General features: G+C 44.2%; 1 protein-coding gene across 1 annotated transcript in view; it reads right to left on the bottom strand.

Moving 5' to 3' along the window:
* LOC114249927 (uncharacterized) overlaps nt 1-17615 on the bottom strand; it is a 48871-nt gene that overhangs the window by 24443 nt on the left and 6813 nt on the right. The window contains exons 6-23 of the mRNA XM_089737309.1: nt 13380-13529; nt 12744-12885; nt 11523-11690; nt 10885-11017; nt 9788-9916; nt 8937-9038; nt 8149-8276; nt 7473-7616; nt 6928-7063; nt 4994-5089; nt 4755-4865; nt 4379-4468; nt 3130-3301; nt 2874-3037; nt 2092-2253; nt 1563-1614; nt 975-1145; nt 340-527 (exon numbers count right to left, since the gene is read on the bottom strand). Coding sequence (XP_089593435.1) covers nt 340-527; nt 975-1145; nt 1563-1614; nt 2092-2253; nt 2874-3037; nt 3130-3301; nt 4379-4468; nt 4755-4865; nt 4994-5089; nt 6928-7063; nt 7473-7616; nt 8149-8276; nt 8937-9038; nt 9788-9916; nt 10885-11017; nt 11523-11690; nt 12744-12885; nt 13380-13529 — 2438 coding nt within the window. The remainder of the gene's footprint in view (nt 1-339; nt 528-974; nt 1146-1562; nt 1615-2091; nt 2254-2873; nt 3038-3129; nt 3302-4378; nt 4469-4754; nt 4866-4993; nt 5090-6927; nt 7064-7472; nt 7617-8148; nt 8277-8936; nt 9039-9787; nt 9917-10884; nt 11018-11522; nt 11691-12743; nt 12886-13379; nt 13530-17615) is intronic.

The raw sequence follows: 17615 nt of genomic DNA on the forward strand, positions 1-17615 counted from the left end.
ATAAAATAAATGCTTAACTGAAATCTATGCCATCTATGACTTTTTTGCTCTTGTTGGCAGACAAGATTACGGTCCACCTGATGTTGACCATGGGCTTCGACCGTCGCTCATGCACTTTAACAATGGTAGAGCTTAGCCTTTGACTTCATTCACTCATTCAAATAATTAATACTTAAAAAAAAACCTTCGAAACTACTTGTCACGGCCAACCTTATACCATGTATTATCAAATTCAGTTTGCCAATTTTTATTCAGACGTTCCACTTGCAGATTCACGATTATAAAATAATAATTGAGCAGATCGTCAAATGAATGCGCGCTGTGAAAACAAGCGCTCACCTCCAATTTGGTTTCAGGAACTCCGATGGCCATGTTCAGCCTCGTCGCGGTTATGGAGACGGGAGATATATTGAAGCTGTCATCGGACCCCGGAGAGAGGTTAGCTAATATGGCGTCGGCTAACTCGGCAGCGCCACCACTCAACCTGATGAGGCACGCTGCTGCTCTTGTCTCGTCTGACGGGAATCCTAGGAGTCAAAGAGTCGATAGGGAGATGATCACGATGCCTTGATGAAACTATCGTATCGTCCCAGTATCCAGCCACTATTCGGTTTAAAAATCAACGTTGGGCGCTTAGATAAAGCGCGATGTTTAATTGCTTATTGGTCAATAAAGATCTGATTCAAAAACCATATTGAAAGTTCAATTCAGATCTTTAGATGTCCAGTTAAGCCACTAAGTGAAGTTAAGTTGAAAAACAACCCACCGATCTCAGACAAGACCGAAGTCAAAAAGGGAATGAGAGGCAAAATTACACAGGGCCATATGTGCCTCATTTCGCCACCATCCGGCATTTTAAGAATTTTGCCAAGACAAAACATTGCATCAGTTCCAGTGATCGTCATTCACGATGCTCTATCCATTGTCAATCGAAATTAAAAGAAATAACCATACCACCCTTATTCATCACTCACCACTATTATCGCAGCCATGGGGTTCGAACAAGTAGAGATGGTCTTCGCCTTTCCAGACAGCCATCGAGCCCCCTCTGGCAGTGACAACGCCGTAACTGTTTCCCTTGAAAAACTCCTCCAACGAAGCCTTGAGTGAAATCATTCCCGAGGACGCGTCAGGATTTAATTGACCTAAATCGGAATTTCCGATGAATGTGCATATTTGGCTCGAATAAATATTAGTTAGTCGGGTATTGGAAGCTTCTATCAGCAGAACGCTACCTACATAAGGTACTATAAGAAATAGAGATTATTTTACTGTTGTCAATGGAATGCAATTAAAAATTAGTGATCAACGACCTCTTCTGACTCCACCTCCGCTTGAAATCACATTCATGAAATATAAAATTACCAAATCGTTTCACATTTCACACTCTAAATTGCCGCTTTATTTTGAGACAAATTTAATATTTTCAGGAGCTAACAAGCGATCCAAACTTGAATATCTCTGTCTCTGACATTAATATTGCCCAAACTATTAAAACGGTCATTCGTAACTCAACACGAGATCACACATGCCCATTGATGCCAATTAAAAATCAGACTTACCGTTGTACATACTGTCGAAAACTTCAGTCTCTATACAATCGTAATCTGTTATCTGTAATTTTTTGAGCAATATTAAACTCCAATCTCTTACACATGAAAACAATATATTTGAAAAATAAATCTGTAAAAAGTCAACAAAACCCTCCTACCACCGTAAATCGAGTTCCCAGTCAGCAAGATGATTATAGCGTAAATAACTAGCGTTGATTTTCAATTGAAACCAAGGGTAGGCGGCACGAACACACTGCGCAGTGTAGGGAACGCAGACTAGCTAGGTATTTCATTTGGGAAAATAAGGTCCGCCGGTCCACGGTTCGCCATATTATTATGGTCAATAATTTCCCTAACACTAGGACACTAGGTTAAAATCTCGATAGTATTAGAATATACTAGTCAAACCCAGCCCGCATTGCCGGCCAATCTTTGATTTGGCTTTGGTCCGATCGCTACCAAATAAATCAGACAGCAGACAAATCCTCTCCTCGAAGAACCTTTTCTAAAAAACCACGCATGATAAACAACCAATTACCTTAAACCGATTAATTACGTGAATGGCAGACAGTGTTCCGGTGGGTGGAGCCTCTTCCTCCTCGTCCATTTCCTCGTCAAGTTTAGGAGCGTTCAAATCGATGCCCATCTTCTCCAGATGTTCCATCGTGTTTTGATAGAGAACGTCGCCTCTGATTAAAATCTGGGTAACAAAGGTTCACTTGGCACCGAATGCCTTGAAGACAAAAGGGTTTTCATGGTGGTTACCGAAAACCCATAGACATCACGACTTGAATCTCTTCCTCACCTTTGCGACATGCTGTATGCAATCGCAGTTTCAATTCTTACTGTTGGTCAAGTTTTACTGGTGGAAGGACGTCTTGTGAGTTCGCACAAGTAGGTACCATCGCTCTGCCTATTTCTGCCGTGAAGCAGTAATTTGTTTCGGTTTGAAGGATGGGGCAGCCGTTGTAACTATATTGAGATCGTAGAACTCATATCTCAAGGTGGGTGACGGCATTTACGTTGTTGACGTCTATGGGCTCCGGCAGCCACTTAACACCAGGTGGGCCGTGACCACGTCCACCCATCTAAGCAATATAAAAAATAATAATAAACTGTCGCTTGTCCCACACTGGGTTGTTTGACTGCTAGTACAATGCGTATCTCCCTGCGGGATACGAACATTAACAAGAAGGCCGTGACTAATGTGGTACCTACCCTAGTTTTAGCATCAATTTCTTTGTTTGTAAAATACCGTACATAATATTTACCTAATACAAGACAAGACATGTCTTCTGCGCATATTTTAGTGATTATTACCTCATCGATGTCATCTGGGGTCCATTCGTCAGGACTAACGACATTCGCCATGGCAATGGCCGCTATCGATGTTGGGGTGGCCTGTTTGTTGCGATGCTCCTCCGGAAACCTAGCGTCTCCCTCGTGAAAGTGACCCTTGATGACCCAACGACCCGGTGCCACCGCTGCAAGATACACCTTGGACATCATCGTGACAGACTCAGGATGAACTATACAAACAATTTACACTCGAAAAACGGAAGCTACAAATACTAACGTGTGAGTTTGTTAATGGGTGGTGGTATCCCTTCGCGCTGAAAAACTTTTATGTCCGATATACTGAACGCGCCCCGCTTCTTGTCGCCTGCACTGTCCGTCAGTAGCTCGCAGAGGCGGCTCACGCGCGTGAAGTACAGCAAGCAAGCTTTACCGTCTTCGCGGAGACCAACCTTCAAATATATTGTTATTACGCGGTGATAGATACGGACATAAGGTCGTTCTATTCAGTGCTTATGGGTTACTAGTGGAAGGCAAAGATGCCGGGGTCTTATCACCAATAACAAGAAAAAGAAGCATAGTGCTAAGCACTCGTTAATTATGCTGCAACTATATCGACACCACACCACATGAGTTGCCCTCGAGCAGAACTAAATGATCTACTTCGGAACAAACACAGGACGCTAGTGTTCATGGCGCCAGTAAAATTACTCGCAAAATCTTTGAGCTTGTTAAGCGTCTGTCTAAATTTATTATATTTATTTTTGATCGATACAAAATCCCCAATGAGGCTATAGTCACGCCACTGTGACATAGTCAACATCATTGTCGCGTGGTTTTGGGATTTCGGGTGATTTAGTTAGGTAGATAATGTTTGCCATTTAGGCAGACAAGCGTACCGTACGTAAGACAAGCGGTCTACAAGAGTGGTAACTGTAGCTCTCATTTTAATAATAATAACAACATTAATAAACAACTGGGAATCAATAACGCACGGTCATCCGGTCCCAAGTTAGGATTCCCTGTGTTACCAGAAACTGACATACACAACTTATATAGTAGTAGGCACCGTTCACCACACAAATGTTTGCCCGATGTGGAAATCGAACCCACGACCCTCAGCGCGAGAGTCCGAGCCGCTAACCACTGCACCATCGAATCAGTCAATAGGAATAAGCAGCACCGTGGACATGGTCGCCAGCTACAGGCTACTAAGGAATCTCAGTATGGTGTTGGGGCGATATTTGGGCTCGCAAGGATGAGGATCACAGCTAATGTCTGCCACGAAGCAGTAATACCGATTCGACATTAACACATTTAATGCACACGGCGCCGTGAAGGATCGGGGAACCATAGCGCGTGGCATGATCAATTTGTTCAAATTAATAGCGCGAAACCTAATCCAACACTTGATATTATAAGATGACTATGGCCCACCAGATGGTGAGTGGTTACCGTCGCCAATGGACTGCAGGGGCAGAGTCAAGCCGCTGCCTACCCTAGTAACTAATTATTTTGGTCATTATCACCTTATGCCCATATTTGTCAGCCGGCCACGGATGGTAAATATAATATTTTCCGCCCTCGTTCCAAATGGCCACTTCGAATTCGCCCGGTATCTAATTTGATTGAAGAATAAAAATTAATGAAAGAATTGAATTGAATTAATTAATAATTATCTAAATAATTAATTATAAAATTAATTAATAAAAGAAGGCAAAATTAGTCAATTCAGGCGCTTGATAACAAAAATCGCCATAAATATTTCAGTGCGCCGCGTAGAGCACACGTAGCCAAAAGGCTAAGGTTACACAAATACAAATAGAACGAGACAATCTGTTAGCTATACTCATCGATTTTGCATTATGTCTGACGGTTTGCTAATAAACACCCTACGTCACAAACCTGAAAGAGTCCAGTGTCTGCCTCCTTGAAGAACGTCTCCACGCCCCGACAAAGGTCCAAGACGTTGGGGCTCGATGATATAACTTTCCCCCAGACCGCTATTCCCCGTTGCTGAAAAAAATTTAGGCCTCATTCGGGCTTAAATCGCCACGACTATCGCCTTCAAGTCCGCGGGCGACAGTCTAGTATACACGAGCACTCGACTATCGCCTTCTGAAGAAACACAGATAATGGCTAACCTTGTGTTTGTATTCCTTGTCGCGTATGAGAAATGTGTCCTTCAACTCTCCAAGTACCAACTGTCTGATAGCACCGCCTCTTTCCAACAAAGATTCCTGGGCAAGCCAACATAAACGAGCATCAGAATAATCGCAGATTTCCATTCAAAAAAACACATGATGTTTCAGTCAATCGCAAAATAATATGAATGAAATTTAACTCAAATATAAATAAATTCTGCTAGTTCATTGGTATTGCCAACACAGTAGCCCACTGAGTTTCTCACTGGTTCTGCTCAGTGGGTTGCGATTCCGATCTGGTAGTCGTCGTAGCCTAAAGGATAAGACGTCCGGTGCATTCATGTTGAGCGAATTCATGCATCGGTGTTCGAATCTCAGGCGGGTACCAATTTTTCTAATGAAATACGTAGGTACTCAACAATTGTTCACGATTGACTTCCACGGTGAAGGAATAACATCGTGTAATAAAAATCAAACCCGCAAAATTATAATTTGCGTAATTACTAGTGGTAGGACCTCTTGTGAGTCCGCATGGGTAGGTACCACCGCCCCACCTATTTCTGCCGTGAAGCAGTAATGCGTTTCGGTTTGAAGGGTGGGGCAGCCGTTGTAACTATACTTGAAACCTTAGAACTTATATTTCAAGATGGGTGGCGCATTTACGTCGTAGATGTCTATGGGCTTTTTTTTCTTTTTTTCTTGGGCCGGGGGCCGAACCTCCTACGAGGTCCCCGCGCCTAGGGGGCGCGCGGGGTATGTGAGACTCAACGATCTGCAGGTGTTGAGAGCAGATCGCGGGCCCAAGGATTTTAGGGCCCACCCACTAAACGACTCCCCTGCACTCTTACACCCGACGTCCGATCTCCGTCCGGGGTCAGAACCCGTTCAGAGTAGGGGGGTTCCCGCGGTCAACACTACAACCAGACACGCGGCGCCACCCCGAGGACGCCCGACCGACGGGTCGTCGAGGCGATAGTCGACGACCAACGACGTCAGTCTCCGCGGTACGGCGGCCCTACCAGGCCGCCCGGGCGGTGCCGCTGGTGTTCCGGGATACCCCGCTGGGCCAGAACCAGCCTGCCGGGTCGGAACGCGATACACCGCCGACCGGGTTGCTCTTCAACAGTATGTTCGGCGACGACAGCGACGACGAAAATGCGGACCGCATCGCAGTCCGCAGCCGCCGACGCGCCGTCCCGTCCTCCTGGTGCTAGCGCGCTAGAGTGACGGTAGCGGGCGGCGCAGCCTCAACCCCCTTAGGTCGCCCCGTGACCATCACCGGGAGGAGACTGCCTCCTCATAGGGGCTGGAGCTGGACAAACGCCCTCCTCCGAACCCCGGCTCGACGGCGGCGGCACGGCGCCGAGAGGGAAGAAGAGCTCTCCCTCTCCCGTTCCGCCACCTCCTTCTGCGAGATGGTGGACTCGCAGAAGTCGAGCATCGCCTGCCAGGACTTGTCGCTGCCGAGCATCGTAGCCACGACGGACGGAAGCGACAAGTCCGGTCCTATTTTTGCAACGAGGACGCGGCGCTGCTCCACGAAAGCGGGGCAGTACGCGAGCGTGTGCTCCGCCGTGTCCTCGTTGCAGCCACTGCAGTGGTGGCACTTCAGCGTCGGCTCCCTCCGGGCGACGAGGTGCAGGTAGCGACCGAAACAGCCGTGTCCCGTGAGCTGTCTATGGGCTCCAGTAACCACTTAACACCAGGTGGGCTGTGAGCTCGTCCACCACCAGGTACAAACAGGTGGTTGCAAAATATTTAAAATGAATTACATGGGATAATGATCATTGTTAATGTGATATATCTAAAGTGATTTGAGTATATTCCTATTCGATACGAATTAAAACAAGAGTCATTCAAAAACCCTTCCAGGGCACCTTCACAACACCACCGTCTCCGCTTTGAAACATCAAAACAAAAACCTCTGCACCAACCCTGTAAAGATTGTATCCTAGATCCAGGGTTTCGTCAATAATATCCTCGTTCCACGCTCGAGCCCTGTATCTCCGGAGCATGGCTAGGGCTGCCACACAACACGCCACGCCGGTATACGTCTTAAACGTTTGGTACCTAAGTTTAAAGTGATAGTTAGACTAAGGACCACTATTATCTGTTACTGCTCTTGCTAGGGCCAGTGTTAGCAACACTCCCGGTTTGAGCCCCGTCAGCTCACATACACGACAAGGCGAAGCTGAGATAGCCTCTCAAGGGTATCTCAAGCATAGACAGGACAAAAAAAAATCTGTTGCTTAAGTGTCAGTTGCTAATTTATCTCTCTTAATAATGTATTATTAATAGTAAGTACACCGCAACATATGTACCTACTGTATCTTTATATTTTCCAGAATTTCTCTTAATTACACGGTTGTCTGTCTCTCTTTCTTTCTTTTTTTCTTTCTGTATTTCTTTCCCTTCTTCCCTCCCTCTCTCTTTTTCTCTCTCTCTCTTTCTCTCTCTCTCATCTCCTAGCTTTGAATACCTGAAACTGGCCATGTGTCTGGTCCCCCGCAAGATCCACTTCTCAACGTCAAGCTGCTGGTACTGCGAGTGATAGTTCCTATCGGCTATTTCGACCGGACTGTGGAGAACGGTCTCCGATTTCGGACGCGGTATCATGTCGTCTCTGTAATCACAAACCGCTATTTCTTCAACTAAAAACAGCTTACGCAAAGGAAATGTGGTTTTATTATTGCGTAGATAACTAGATACCACAATACGACGGCTAAAAACCAACTTAAGAAATGTTTAAGTCTCAATTATATAAAATTCTAATGATAACCATTTGGCCTCAAGATGCCCATTCACTAGTAAGCATTGGGCAAATAGAAAAAAGTTTTCCGAAATCCCTCCTAAAATCATAGACATCAGAGTGTGGCGCACAAATAGTTTATAAAGTGGCCGTAGTGTGGATCGGATGGAACAAACTCGTGTTACCAATAGCTAATACTTAACTTAATAACTTAACGGTAGGCAGCGGCTTGGCTCTGCCCTGGCATTGCTAACGTCCATGAGCGACGGTGACAACGTACAATCAGATTGGCCGTATGCTCGTCTGCTCACAAAGGCAACAAAAAAATTATTCAGACCGTAAACTCTCACTGATGGCTCATATGTAAATCCCACTAATCGATTGGAAAGGTATTCAGATACCTCACCTGCCATAGAAATGTCCGTCTACACTGGGGCAGTAGAGAAAGAAGTCTTCTCCTCTCAAGGACATTATCTGGTCTTGGGTCATGGCGGCCGGTGCACGCTCTGGAGCCACCGGCAGCTGCGGCGGAGGCTGGAGTAGACAAAAGTTGGGAGTAGTATTTTCATTGGACTTAAAACCCACCGGTTGTCGACTGATCATCACAGCCGATAGACATGATTCTGCAATTCCATCAAGGTTGTAGAATCGATTCTGTTAAGACTACCCTACGCTTTGGTGGTACTTACCCTTTCGAATAATGGCCCCACTACTAATTTGAGGGTATTTTAGAATTCGGGAAGAGAGGAAGAAAATAGAGAAGTTAGAGCACACTGTTCAATTTATTAACTTTCGGATCAAATTCAGTTCAGGATGCTCTGCTTGGTATTATCGGGCAATTAACCGCTACCGCAATGTGTTCACCAGCCGCTCACCTTGAGCAGTAAGATCGATGTTTAAAGTGCAAGAAAAAAAAAACCCTTTAAACTAGAACGCATCACCCGCGGCAGATATAAGCAGAATTGAAATACATGTTAATGCAGAAAATGACAACGTTGTCTTTTCCTACGGAACATAATTAGTATATTAAGTACTTTCTGTCGTAGAAATGGATACCACCCGAGTATTAAAGCATGGCAGATTTGCTAATATATTGGGCATCCAACTTAAAAAGCACTTTGCCAGCTCTAAAATGTAACATTCTAAAAAGACGCAAATGGCTGATACATGATTTCGACTTGTCAAACATCTCACCTCTTTAGGGCTCTTCTGGTAGAAATCTCTAACCTTCCTCCTAGAGGTGGCTCTTGATGTAGCTATGCTCACCGCGCTGAGGGAACCTTGAGGATATTTACCCTGGAGAGTGAACAGAGGTTGAGGGATGAGTTGATAAGCTTAGTTGCACTGGTGATGTTAGTTGAAGTATCCGCGCAGATTGGAGGGCCAGTCCGGGCCACAACAAACGCAAGGACCTCATCCCACATTCTGTGTCGATCATCGCATGTGATCACACCTTAGCTAGGGTCATTGGACAAATCCTCTAGTTGACCGTTTTTAATTCGGCAGATGAATCACAATTAACTTCAACTGTGATCGTAAACATCAAAAAGTATCAGCTTAACTTAGCAGTATTTTAAGAGAACAGCACACATTTGGGGCATTATTGTGGATAACACCTGTATTTCATTACTGCTATCGGAATAGACGTAGACCTAGACGATTTTATCGACCATCCCATTTTCAATGAGAACGCACGGAGCAGGAACAGGTGCAGTAGATATATTTAACGCCACAGAAGCGCGAGCTCACAGCTGATAGCGTGAGACAGCTTGAGACATGAGACTCAAAGTTCGAAAATTCGGTACCTTTAATTGGAGATGTTTCGCATGCGTTTCCGGCAACCCTAGCACGTGATACCCGCCCGGACAGCCGATTTCGGATCGCTAATATCAAAGCCTTTTTTTATTGCCCTTGAGTGGTTACTGTCGCCCATGGACTTCAGCAATGCCATGGGCAGAGCCAAGCTGCTGCCCACCAAATTGATAATCTCCTCAACTGGTAAACTCCCGTCAGAAATAATCTAGCAACTGCGTGGAGACACAAACCTCATATCTCTTCTTTTCGATGAGAGCGTTAATGTTGATGTTGTCCCACTCGCTGCGGCAGTGTATCTTCAGAGCTTTCAAATCAAGCTCGAAGGTCGGCTCCCGAAGCAGTCGCTCTTTTTGGACCACCTTTTAGGGGAGCTTACGTTAACTCGACCAAATCGTTTTAAGTTTGCTTGCCAATTTCTCGTCGCAATTAAAACAAATTTTACAGTTTCAAAATCTCGTCGTTCATTATATTCACATGATAAGTTTTAAATGTTTTTAATGATTTGCATTTTCACGTGCAACTCACGTATTCTTCGTAGATATAATTATTAAAGTGATGACAAATAAATAGAAAAGTTTGACGGTAGTCAGAACACTATATCGGTAGGTGGGTAGTCGAAAATAATATATATATTGAAAATCATAAAAGCGAGATTAAATCGTGAAAAGTAATTTTATTTATGTTCAAGACGATCAAAAACTGAAAAGATCAAAACATTTTTCTTGGTGATGATACTAATTTAATAAATATCACTTTTTATTGATTCACAAGTTAGAAGGTACGACTGGGGACAGTCGCCAGTGGACATCAGTAAGACCAGGAACTAAGTTCCTCTTGTATTCTCCTAAAATACGTCCTCGTTTGAACACAAGACATGTCATAGAGTTCGGTACACAATGGGGGGCTGATTTCAAAGTCAGCAGAAAAGATCTCTGGGAAAGCACTGGTGGTTCCAACTTATATGGATAAGCTCTGATCCGGTAGCGACGACAAAAACCACATCACCTCATACAATTCCTCAAGCCACATGGATTAAACCGTACACAACCCAGAGAACCAGTTTCAAAATACCTTCATATTACCCAAAAAAAAAAATTATTGCTTAAACGCGTGGACGAGCTCACGGTCCATCCGGAATTAACTGGTTACCGGAGTCCTTAGATAGACATAACTTCTAAGGTCTTAGTACAATACAACAGCCTGCAAACGGAAACTCGTTATTGCTTCACGGCAGAAATAGGCAGGGCAGTGGTACCTACCCGCGCGGACTCACAAGACGTCCTACCACCAATAAATTACTTTTGCCAACCAATTATAGCATACTGACTTCGATGTTGGTCAGGGTTATCGGTGGCTTCGGTGTGCCCTTCTTGGCCGAGTCCAAGTCGCCATAGTTCGTCAGAAAGTCCAGGACAAACGATGACACGCCAGCGTAACGCAAAAACGCTCCAGCTCCGTACCTAGCCAGACAGACAGACAGACAACGTAGTGTCATTTACGGGTAGTTTTCACAATCATCCGTACAAGTAGCCAAAATTTTTTAGGTGGCAGGTCGCCCTATAAGCCCAAATTCCAATACCTTACTTATTTCTGGGACATTCGTTCCGATCCAAACAGGACAGCGAGAAAGCAATAGATTCCAAACTATTGGGTCGACGGTGAGCCTCGAATTGCTGATGTCCATGAGTGACCACTCACCGTCCGGCGGGTTGTATGCTCCATGAAACCAAATATCCTTCTTTTTTGTTATTTAACAAGGTAAACGGGTTCACAGCCTACGTGGTGTCAAGTGGTTACCGGAGACCATGGACATCAACAACATCAATGCCACCACTCATTTTGAAACACGGCTTCAAGTTTCAGTTTTACAGTAAAACGGCCGCCCTACTCATCTAAGCGCATTACTGTTTCAACCCTTGGGGCTCAAACGACCCCCCACCACCAGTATAAAACCCCAATACTCACAGCTTGTTCGGCACCCCTCGCTCGTCCAGCATATGCGGGTCGAAGATGTAGCAGAGGGTTTTGACCTGACCTCCAGCTTCGGGCAGCTCGCTCCAGATCAAAAAGTGACGGTTACCACCGACGGTCAATATCATCATGTACGCTGTGCCGGCGCGCTTCTCCATCATGCTAAGAGTCAATGTGATTATAATTAAACATCCAGGTCTAAGTGAGCTTTCAAGCACGTTGCGTGTGAGGTATGAGGAATTAGATGAGGACTTGAAAAAAGAAAAAAACTATCCCTTTCCTTTTCTCCGATAGAAATATTTCGAAGGCCATTGACTCGTCCAAAACTGCAACGATTTTTGTATATTTTTGCATATGGGTGAACAAGCTCACACCCCACCTGATGTTAAGTGGTCACTGGAGCCCATAGACATCTACAACGTAAATACGCCACTACCCTTGAGATATAAGTTCTAAGGTCTCAAGTATAGTTACACTCCACTCTCTATATTTCTAGCTTCTTTTTTTAATTCATATTGTGTCTTCAGCCTAAAAATGCGCTTTGATAATCCATGTCTGCATTTAACAACTATCCAAGTTACCCCTCGGAAATTCGACTGGTCTTAGGAAAACAGTGAATACTGACGGTAAAGCTAAAAAAATTCATCGCTTTAATTTATAATGAGATGAGCATTCGTCCCATCTTCTGGTGAGCGGGGTAATCCTCGCTCATCGACGATCAGTAATCGATCAGTAAGGCCAAGTCGGTGCAAATATAAGCATTCGTATGGACTAATAATTGTATTAGTATTAGCGGATAGCCGCTCCCAAACTTATTTTGTCTACCCGCCCACTTTGAGAATAAATTATTTTTTTGGCGCCCCCATTTTTTCACCTACTTAAAAACTACTATAGCGAGAGCTCAGTCTAAGAGTCTTCCTAGATTACAAATCGCCTCCCAAGCCTCTACATAACGCCCCCTTTTTTTTCTGGGTCTCTTACCACCCTCCTTTAGGCTTGTAGCGCCCACAAGGGGGCGTTATCGCCCACTCTGGGAAAGGCTGCTCTAGACTATATTAACATCAACTCATTCCTATCGGCTTCATTAAGCGAGAATCTACCATAGATAGAAATATAAAACATAGACCATCTGATATCGAATATTAACTTTAAGCTATGAAGTCGAATCTTAATGATATTGGAACTACGTTATGTGCGATCAGCGCTGTAGCTTACGTCATCAAATCCAGTTCAGCCTGAATGTTATCCGGGTGCTTGGCCAGGAGTCCCTTGTCCACCTGTTCCATCTTGACCGTGTACTTCGTGTCGTGAAAGAAGAATGACGTCAGAAGCTGGTTCAGTTGAAGTTGAGGTTTTCCTGATCATAGTACGCGGGGTTTACGTTTTTTTTAAAGACAAACTAGGCGATCGGTACGTGTGGAGACAAGCTTGTGTCAGGGTTCATAAGTCACCATTTGACGCCTAAATTGTGACAAAAGGTCTTTAATACAATTAGACCTGTAAGAGAATGAGATTAGGATACGCGGTAAGGTATACTTGTACCACGTGTTAACTGCTTTATTTTGCCAGCACTTTCAGTCACGAAAAATATAAATTTCACGATTCAGAAGAACAGGCAAGAGATTCAAATCTCCACCCTTTCCAAATATACCCACCGCAACATAGAACATTTACAAGCCATTCAGCAAATCTAACAACTATGACCGTGGCTACAAGAGTCAAGAGTACTACTGAGTCAACTACAGAGTACCAGTACAACCAAGCAGCAACCAAAGACCCATTCAGCACTGATGCTGGACAGCATCTGCGTTAACCCAATGATAGTGGAGACCTGAAAACGCAGCCACAAACCCTTATAGCACTTCATAGCCAGCATGCACTGGTGATAATATCTATCAGCCGCCTCAATCACTTCATCCACGTCGTTCTTGGTAAGCTCCTTTGAACTTTTCTCATCTAAAAGCGCCCTGCACACGGCCGCTATGCAACCTGTCTGTGAACCTGAAATAGGATTAATATTTTATTTTTTTATATTATTGCTTAGATGGGTGGACGAGCTCACGACCCACCTGTAGTTAAGTGGTTTCCGGAGCCCATAGACATCTACAACGTAATGACATAGTTAAGAACCGATATTCATATATATCCAAATTATTCGAATATAACTCTTGTACCTTCAGTGAAAAGAGGGCGTTTCAAAGACTTGGATGGACTGGGTGGAGGATATGCGAGAGAAGGGTGGGAGTGCAGAGATGAAGTATGATGGGTCTGAACGGAAACAGAGGACATACTGTACCGACTCCACATATTGGGATAAGGGCAAGAAAAGGGAGGCCCTTCGTAATGTGGTGGCACATGTATTTTAATTATAATCTATATATATTATTAGAGGCGACTCCCTCTTAAGTCAAAGTCGATGGGCGGAGCCATTGACGACGAGCACTCACGTGGACTCGTGACGTCATCTGGAGGGGCAACCGACCGACCAGCGGGGACATCACGCCACCTCGGATCACTTTTGCTAGAAGCGCGCGCAGCGTTCACTTGTCTTAGATTTAATATTCTGTGTCGATCGTTCCTACCCACTTTTGTATTTTTTTTATTTATTTAAATTATTAAGCAGTTGCTAAAATCAGAAGTGGGATAGGGCTTGTGCCCTATCCGCTTTTGGGTTATCCTGGCGTACAGTTTATTTTTAAAATTTGCATTAAATTAACAAAGTAATGACCGATATACGTGTAACTGGAAGCAGGGTAGGAGGACGCTCGCATTCGCCGAATGTTCGAGACCAATATTGGAGAATAATATTGGCGCGTTTAATTGCTTAAAACTCAAATGTGAACGTTGCGCGTGAGTCGAGCCCGCTAGGGTTGCATAGAAGACGCACGTCCCTCGACCGCGGACGGTGGTGGCGCCGGACCCGTGGTGGCGTTGGGAATCACATCACCGCCGCCGTCAGAGTCCCGCGCGTACGACGCTACAGACAGGATCATCGGAGCATTAAGTGCACTGTCCAAAGTAAGGTCGAACCATTTTTATATTTCTAATTTTGACCCCAGCGTTAATGATATCGATCCTTGGTGCGAAGTAGATTTTTTTTGTCGGATACCCTCTTATGAAATGTAATAAATCACCAAGTAACTAGCTCAACGACTTTATCACAACCGACCTTACGGTCTATTTTTATTGACGCGATAGAACATGCTCGAGACTGAATGCTCAGTTTCGGTGGGTGGAAATAGCATTCGAAGGGTTCAAAATGTTACTAGTCGGCAAACTCCATCAATACGTCAATTAGACAACAGTCCGACTGTCCAGGTCGGTGATCATGCAAACGGGACGCCGTGTTGTTCCATCGCCGTGTCGATTGTACCCGCGTTTGAGAATAGATGTAAAATAGTTCCACCACGCGTTGTGACAATAAAAAGGCAACTACCACATCAGCACGGAAGTTAACCGAATCCATTAGATTCGTAAATTCAGATCGAGCTCATGGTTACCTTATTTCTAAGTTTTACCCTGCCGTGCAATAGATAGACACAATGTGTAAGGAAGTAGAATGGGTTAGATCCTTAACTGGGAAGGCACTGAGTATTTGTCACGAGTTTTGGGCTGTCTTAAGAGTGATGAGCGTACTTGGTTACACGTGTGATTGTCTAGTGACCGGACGTGGGGTAACTTCGTAAAAGACTTTAAGCCGTTGTGTCCGCGAAAGTTAGAGTATGCCAATATTCTTTATAATGCTATGCAATTAGCATCAGATTGCTTTGCCTCATACGTCGAGTGCGCCAGGAGATCGTTGCTATGTCTTAAGATGGTCAGAGTTCTGACTGACAAACTCGGAACTTTAATAATGATACGGGGCATAATGGGCCCTCTGGTTGACTCGCGAACGCTAGTCTACAGATTCACGATTTGATTTAATTTTTGGTGGAGGTCAGGTTAGGCCGAGTCCTCGTAGGGTTCAGGCACTAGTTGAGTCACCAGTGACGCGTAATGTCAAACATTCTTGGGGTTGACTGCATGCTTCCAGAGATTTACGTGGTAACATAGTTCATGTAGATGTTGTAACGTGGTAACATAGTTCACGCAGAGATTTACGTGGTAACATAGTTCACGTAGATGTTGTAACGTGGTAACATAGTTCACGCAGAGATTTACGTGGTAACATAGTTCACGTAGATGTTGTAACGTGGTAACATAGTTCACGCAGAGATTTACGTGGTAACATAGTTCACGTAGATGTTGTAACGTGGTAACATAGTTCACGCAGAGATTTACGTGGTAACATAGTTCACGTAGATGTTGTAACGTGGTAACATAGTTCACGCAGAGATTTACGTGGTAACATAGTTCACGTAGATGTTGTACCGTGGTAACATAGTTCACGTATATGTTGTGACGTGGTAACAAAGTTCACGTAAAGGTGTGACGTGGTAACGCAGTTCACGTTACGAGTGTATTAGCTTGACATGTTAACTTGGCCATGTCAACCAGACTTTACTCTCACAGTATATTATACACCCGATATGGTAACAGTGCCGTGTCGTCAGTACATCTAACGTAACTCAACAAGAGCCTACTATACATGAACACACTGAAATGTGATGTAAAATGCTCACAAAAACTACTAACTTTTACTAATGGTTCATGGTACCAAAATCATGATTGTAATGCAAACAATCTATTTCTATGACGATATCATAGAACACCCCGATAGCAACGCTGTGCACAGAGTGAGTCCTGCATCGTCAGAGATTGAAGACGGTCATGACATCCAGGTGAACGTGGACGTCCACCAGTCAGGAGAGGCCGTATTAGAGGCGACTCCCTCTTAAGTCAAAGTCGATGGGCGGAGCCATTGACGACGAGCACTCACGTGGACTCGTGACGTCATCTGGAGGGGCAACCGACCGACCAGCGGGGACATCACGCCACCTCGGATCACTTTTGCTAGAAGCGCGCGCAGCGTTCACTTGTCTTAGATTTAATATTCTGTGTCGATCGTTCCTACCCACTTTTGTATTTTTTTTATTTATTTAAATTATTAAGCAGTTGCTAAAAATATATATATATATATATATAAAACCGATTTGGCTAATTTGGTCTTGAATTATTCGTAGAAGTCCAGAGAAGTTTTAAAAGGTAGATAAATATGAAAATTCCTTTTGTTTGTTTTAAGTTTATTTTATACAAAAGTTTAGATCTTTTATTTATCGATTGAGGCACTACGAGGTCTGCCGGGTCAGCTGGTTGAGTAATGTAATTCGTAGGTAATTGTAATTTGTAGTTTTGGTGCAACGTGAGAAACAAAGATGCAAAGCTAGCTTGCAAAACGCATTACGTCTGGCCGCTTCTTCAGTCTGGTCAGACAGCATTGAGAATATTTTGAATATTTCAAAAGCGTCACCAGGCAGCATTAGATTCAGACGTGGAAAGTATTTTCCGTCCAATATTCTACCCGTTTACAAAATTCTCAATAATATGCGCTTAGTAATTTTGATTCACTCATTCCATCCATAATGGATTAAGCTTCTAGTATGTGTGTTAAATATAGTCTTAGTGTATGTTTTTCCGTGTTGGTATTTAAGTGATAGCACGTATTGTTAATATAAATCACCACTATAGGTACCACCCAAGTTCTGGATCTCACCCAACCCCAATTCACTGCGAAACGGTCAGCAAATTACTCTACCACTAATGACGGAATTACTGAGAAGATGAACTAATCGCCGGTAGCTTTGAGGGGATTTTCCACTTTTCTGGACGGGTAGACGAGCTCCCGGGGCTCGGACTGAGAGAACTTGCTAAATTCTGCCTTAGCAAGAGCAGTGCTTCGCAGTCCGGCGAGAGAATCAGCGAGTTGTGTCTGTGGGTTAAGTTGCACGTCCAACTCTTCGTAATCGACTTCTCAAGCGGTGACCGGTGCTTGAAAACGCTTAAAGCAACGAAAGTGGATCGGGAGGATCAGATATGATATGTCTATGGCGACAACGGTGCGTTGCCCTATCTGGGTCGAGTATGTAATTCGAGACAGCCACAACGAGAAGATTATCTTGCTATGCAGTTTTCTCGAAGAATCTAGTC

This window comes from Bombyx mandarina, chromosome 23 (assembly GCF_030267445.1).
Source record: "Bombyx mandarina strain Sakado chromosome 23, ASM3026744v2".
Classification (NCBI taxonomy): Eukaryota; Metazoa; Arthropoda; class Insecta; order Lepidoptera; family Bombycidae; genus Bombyx; species Bombyx mandarina.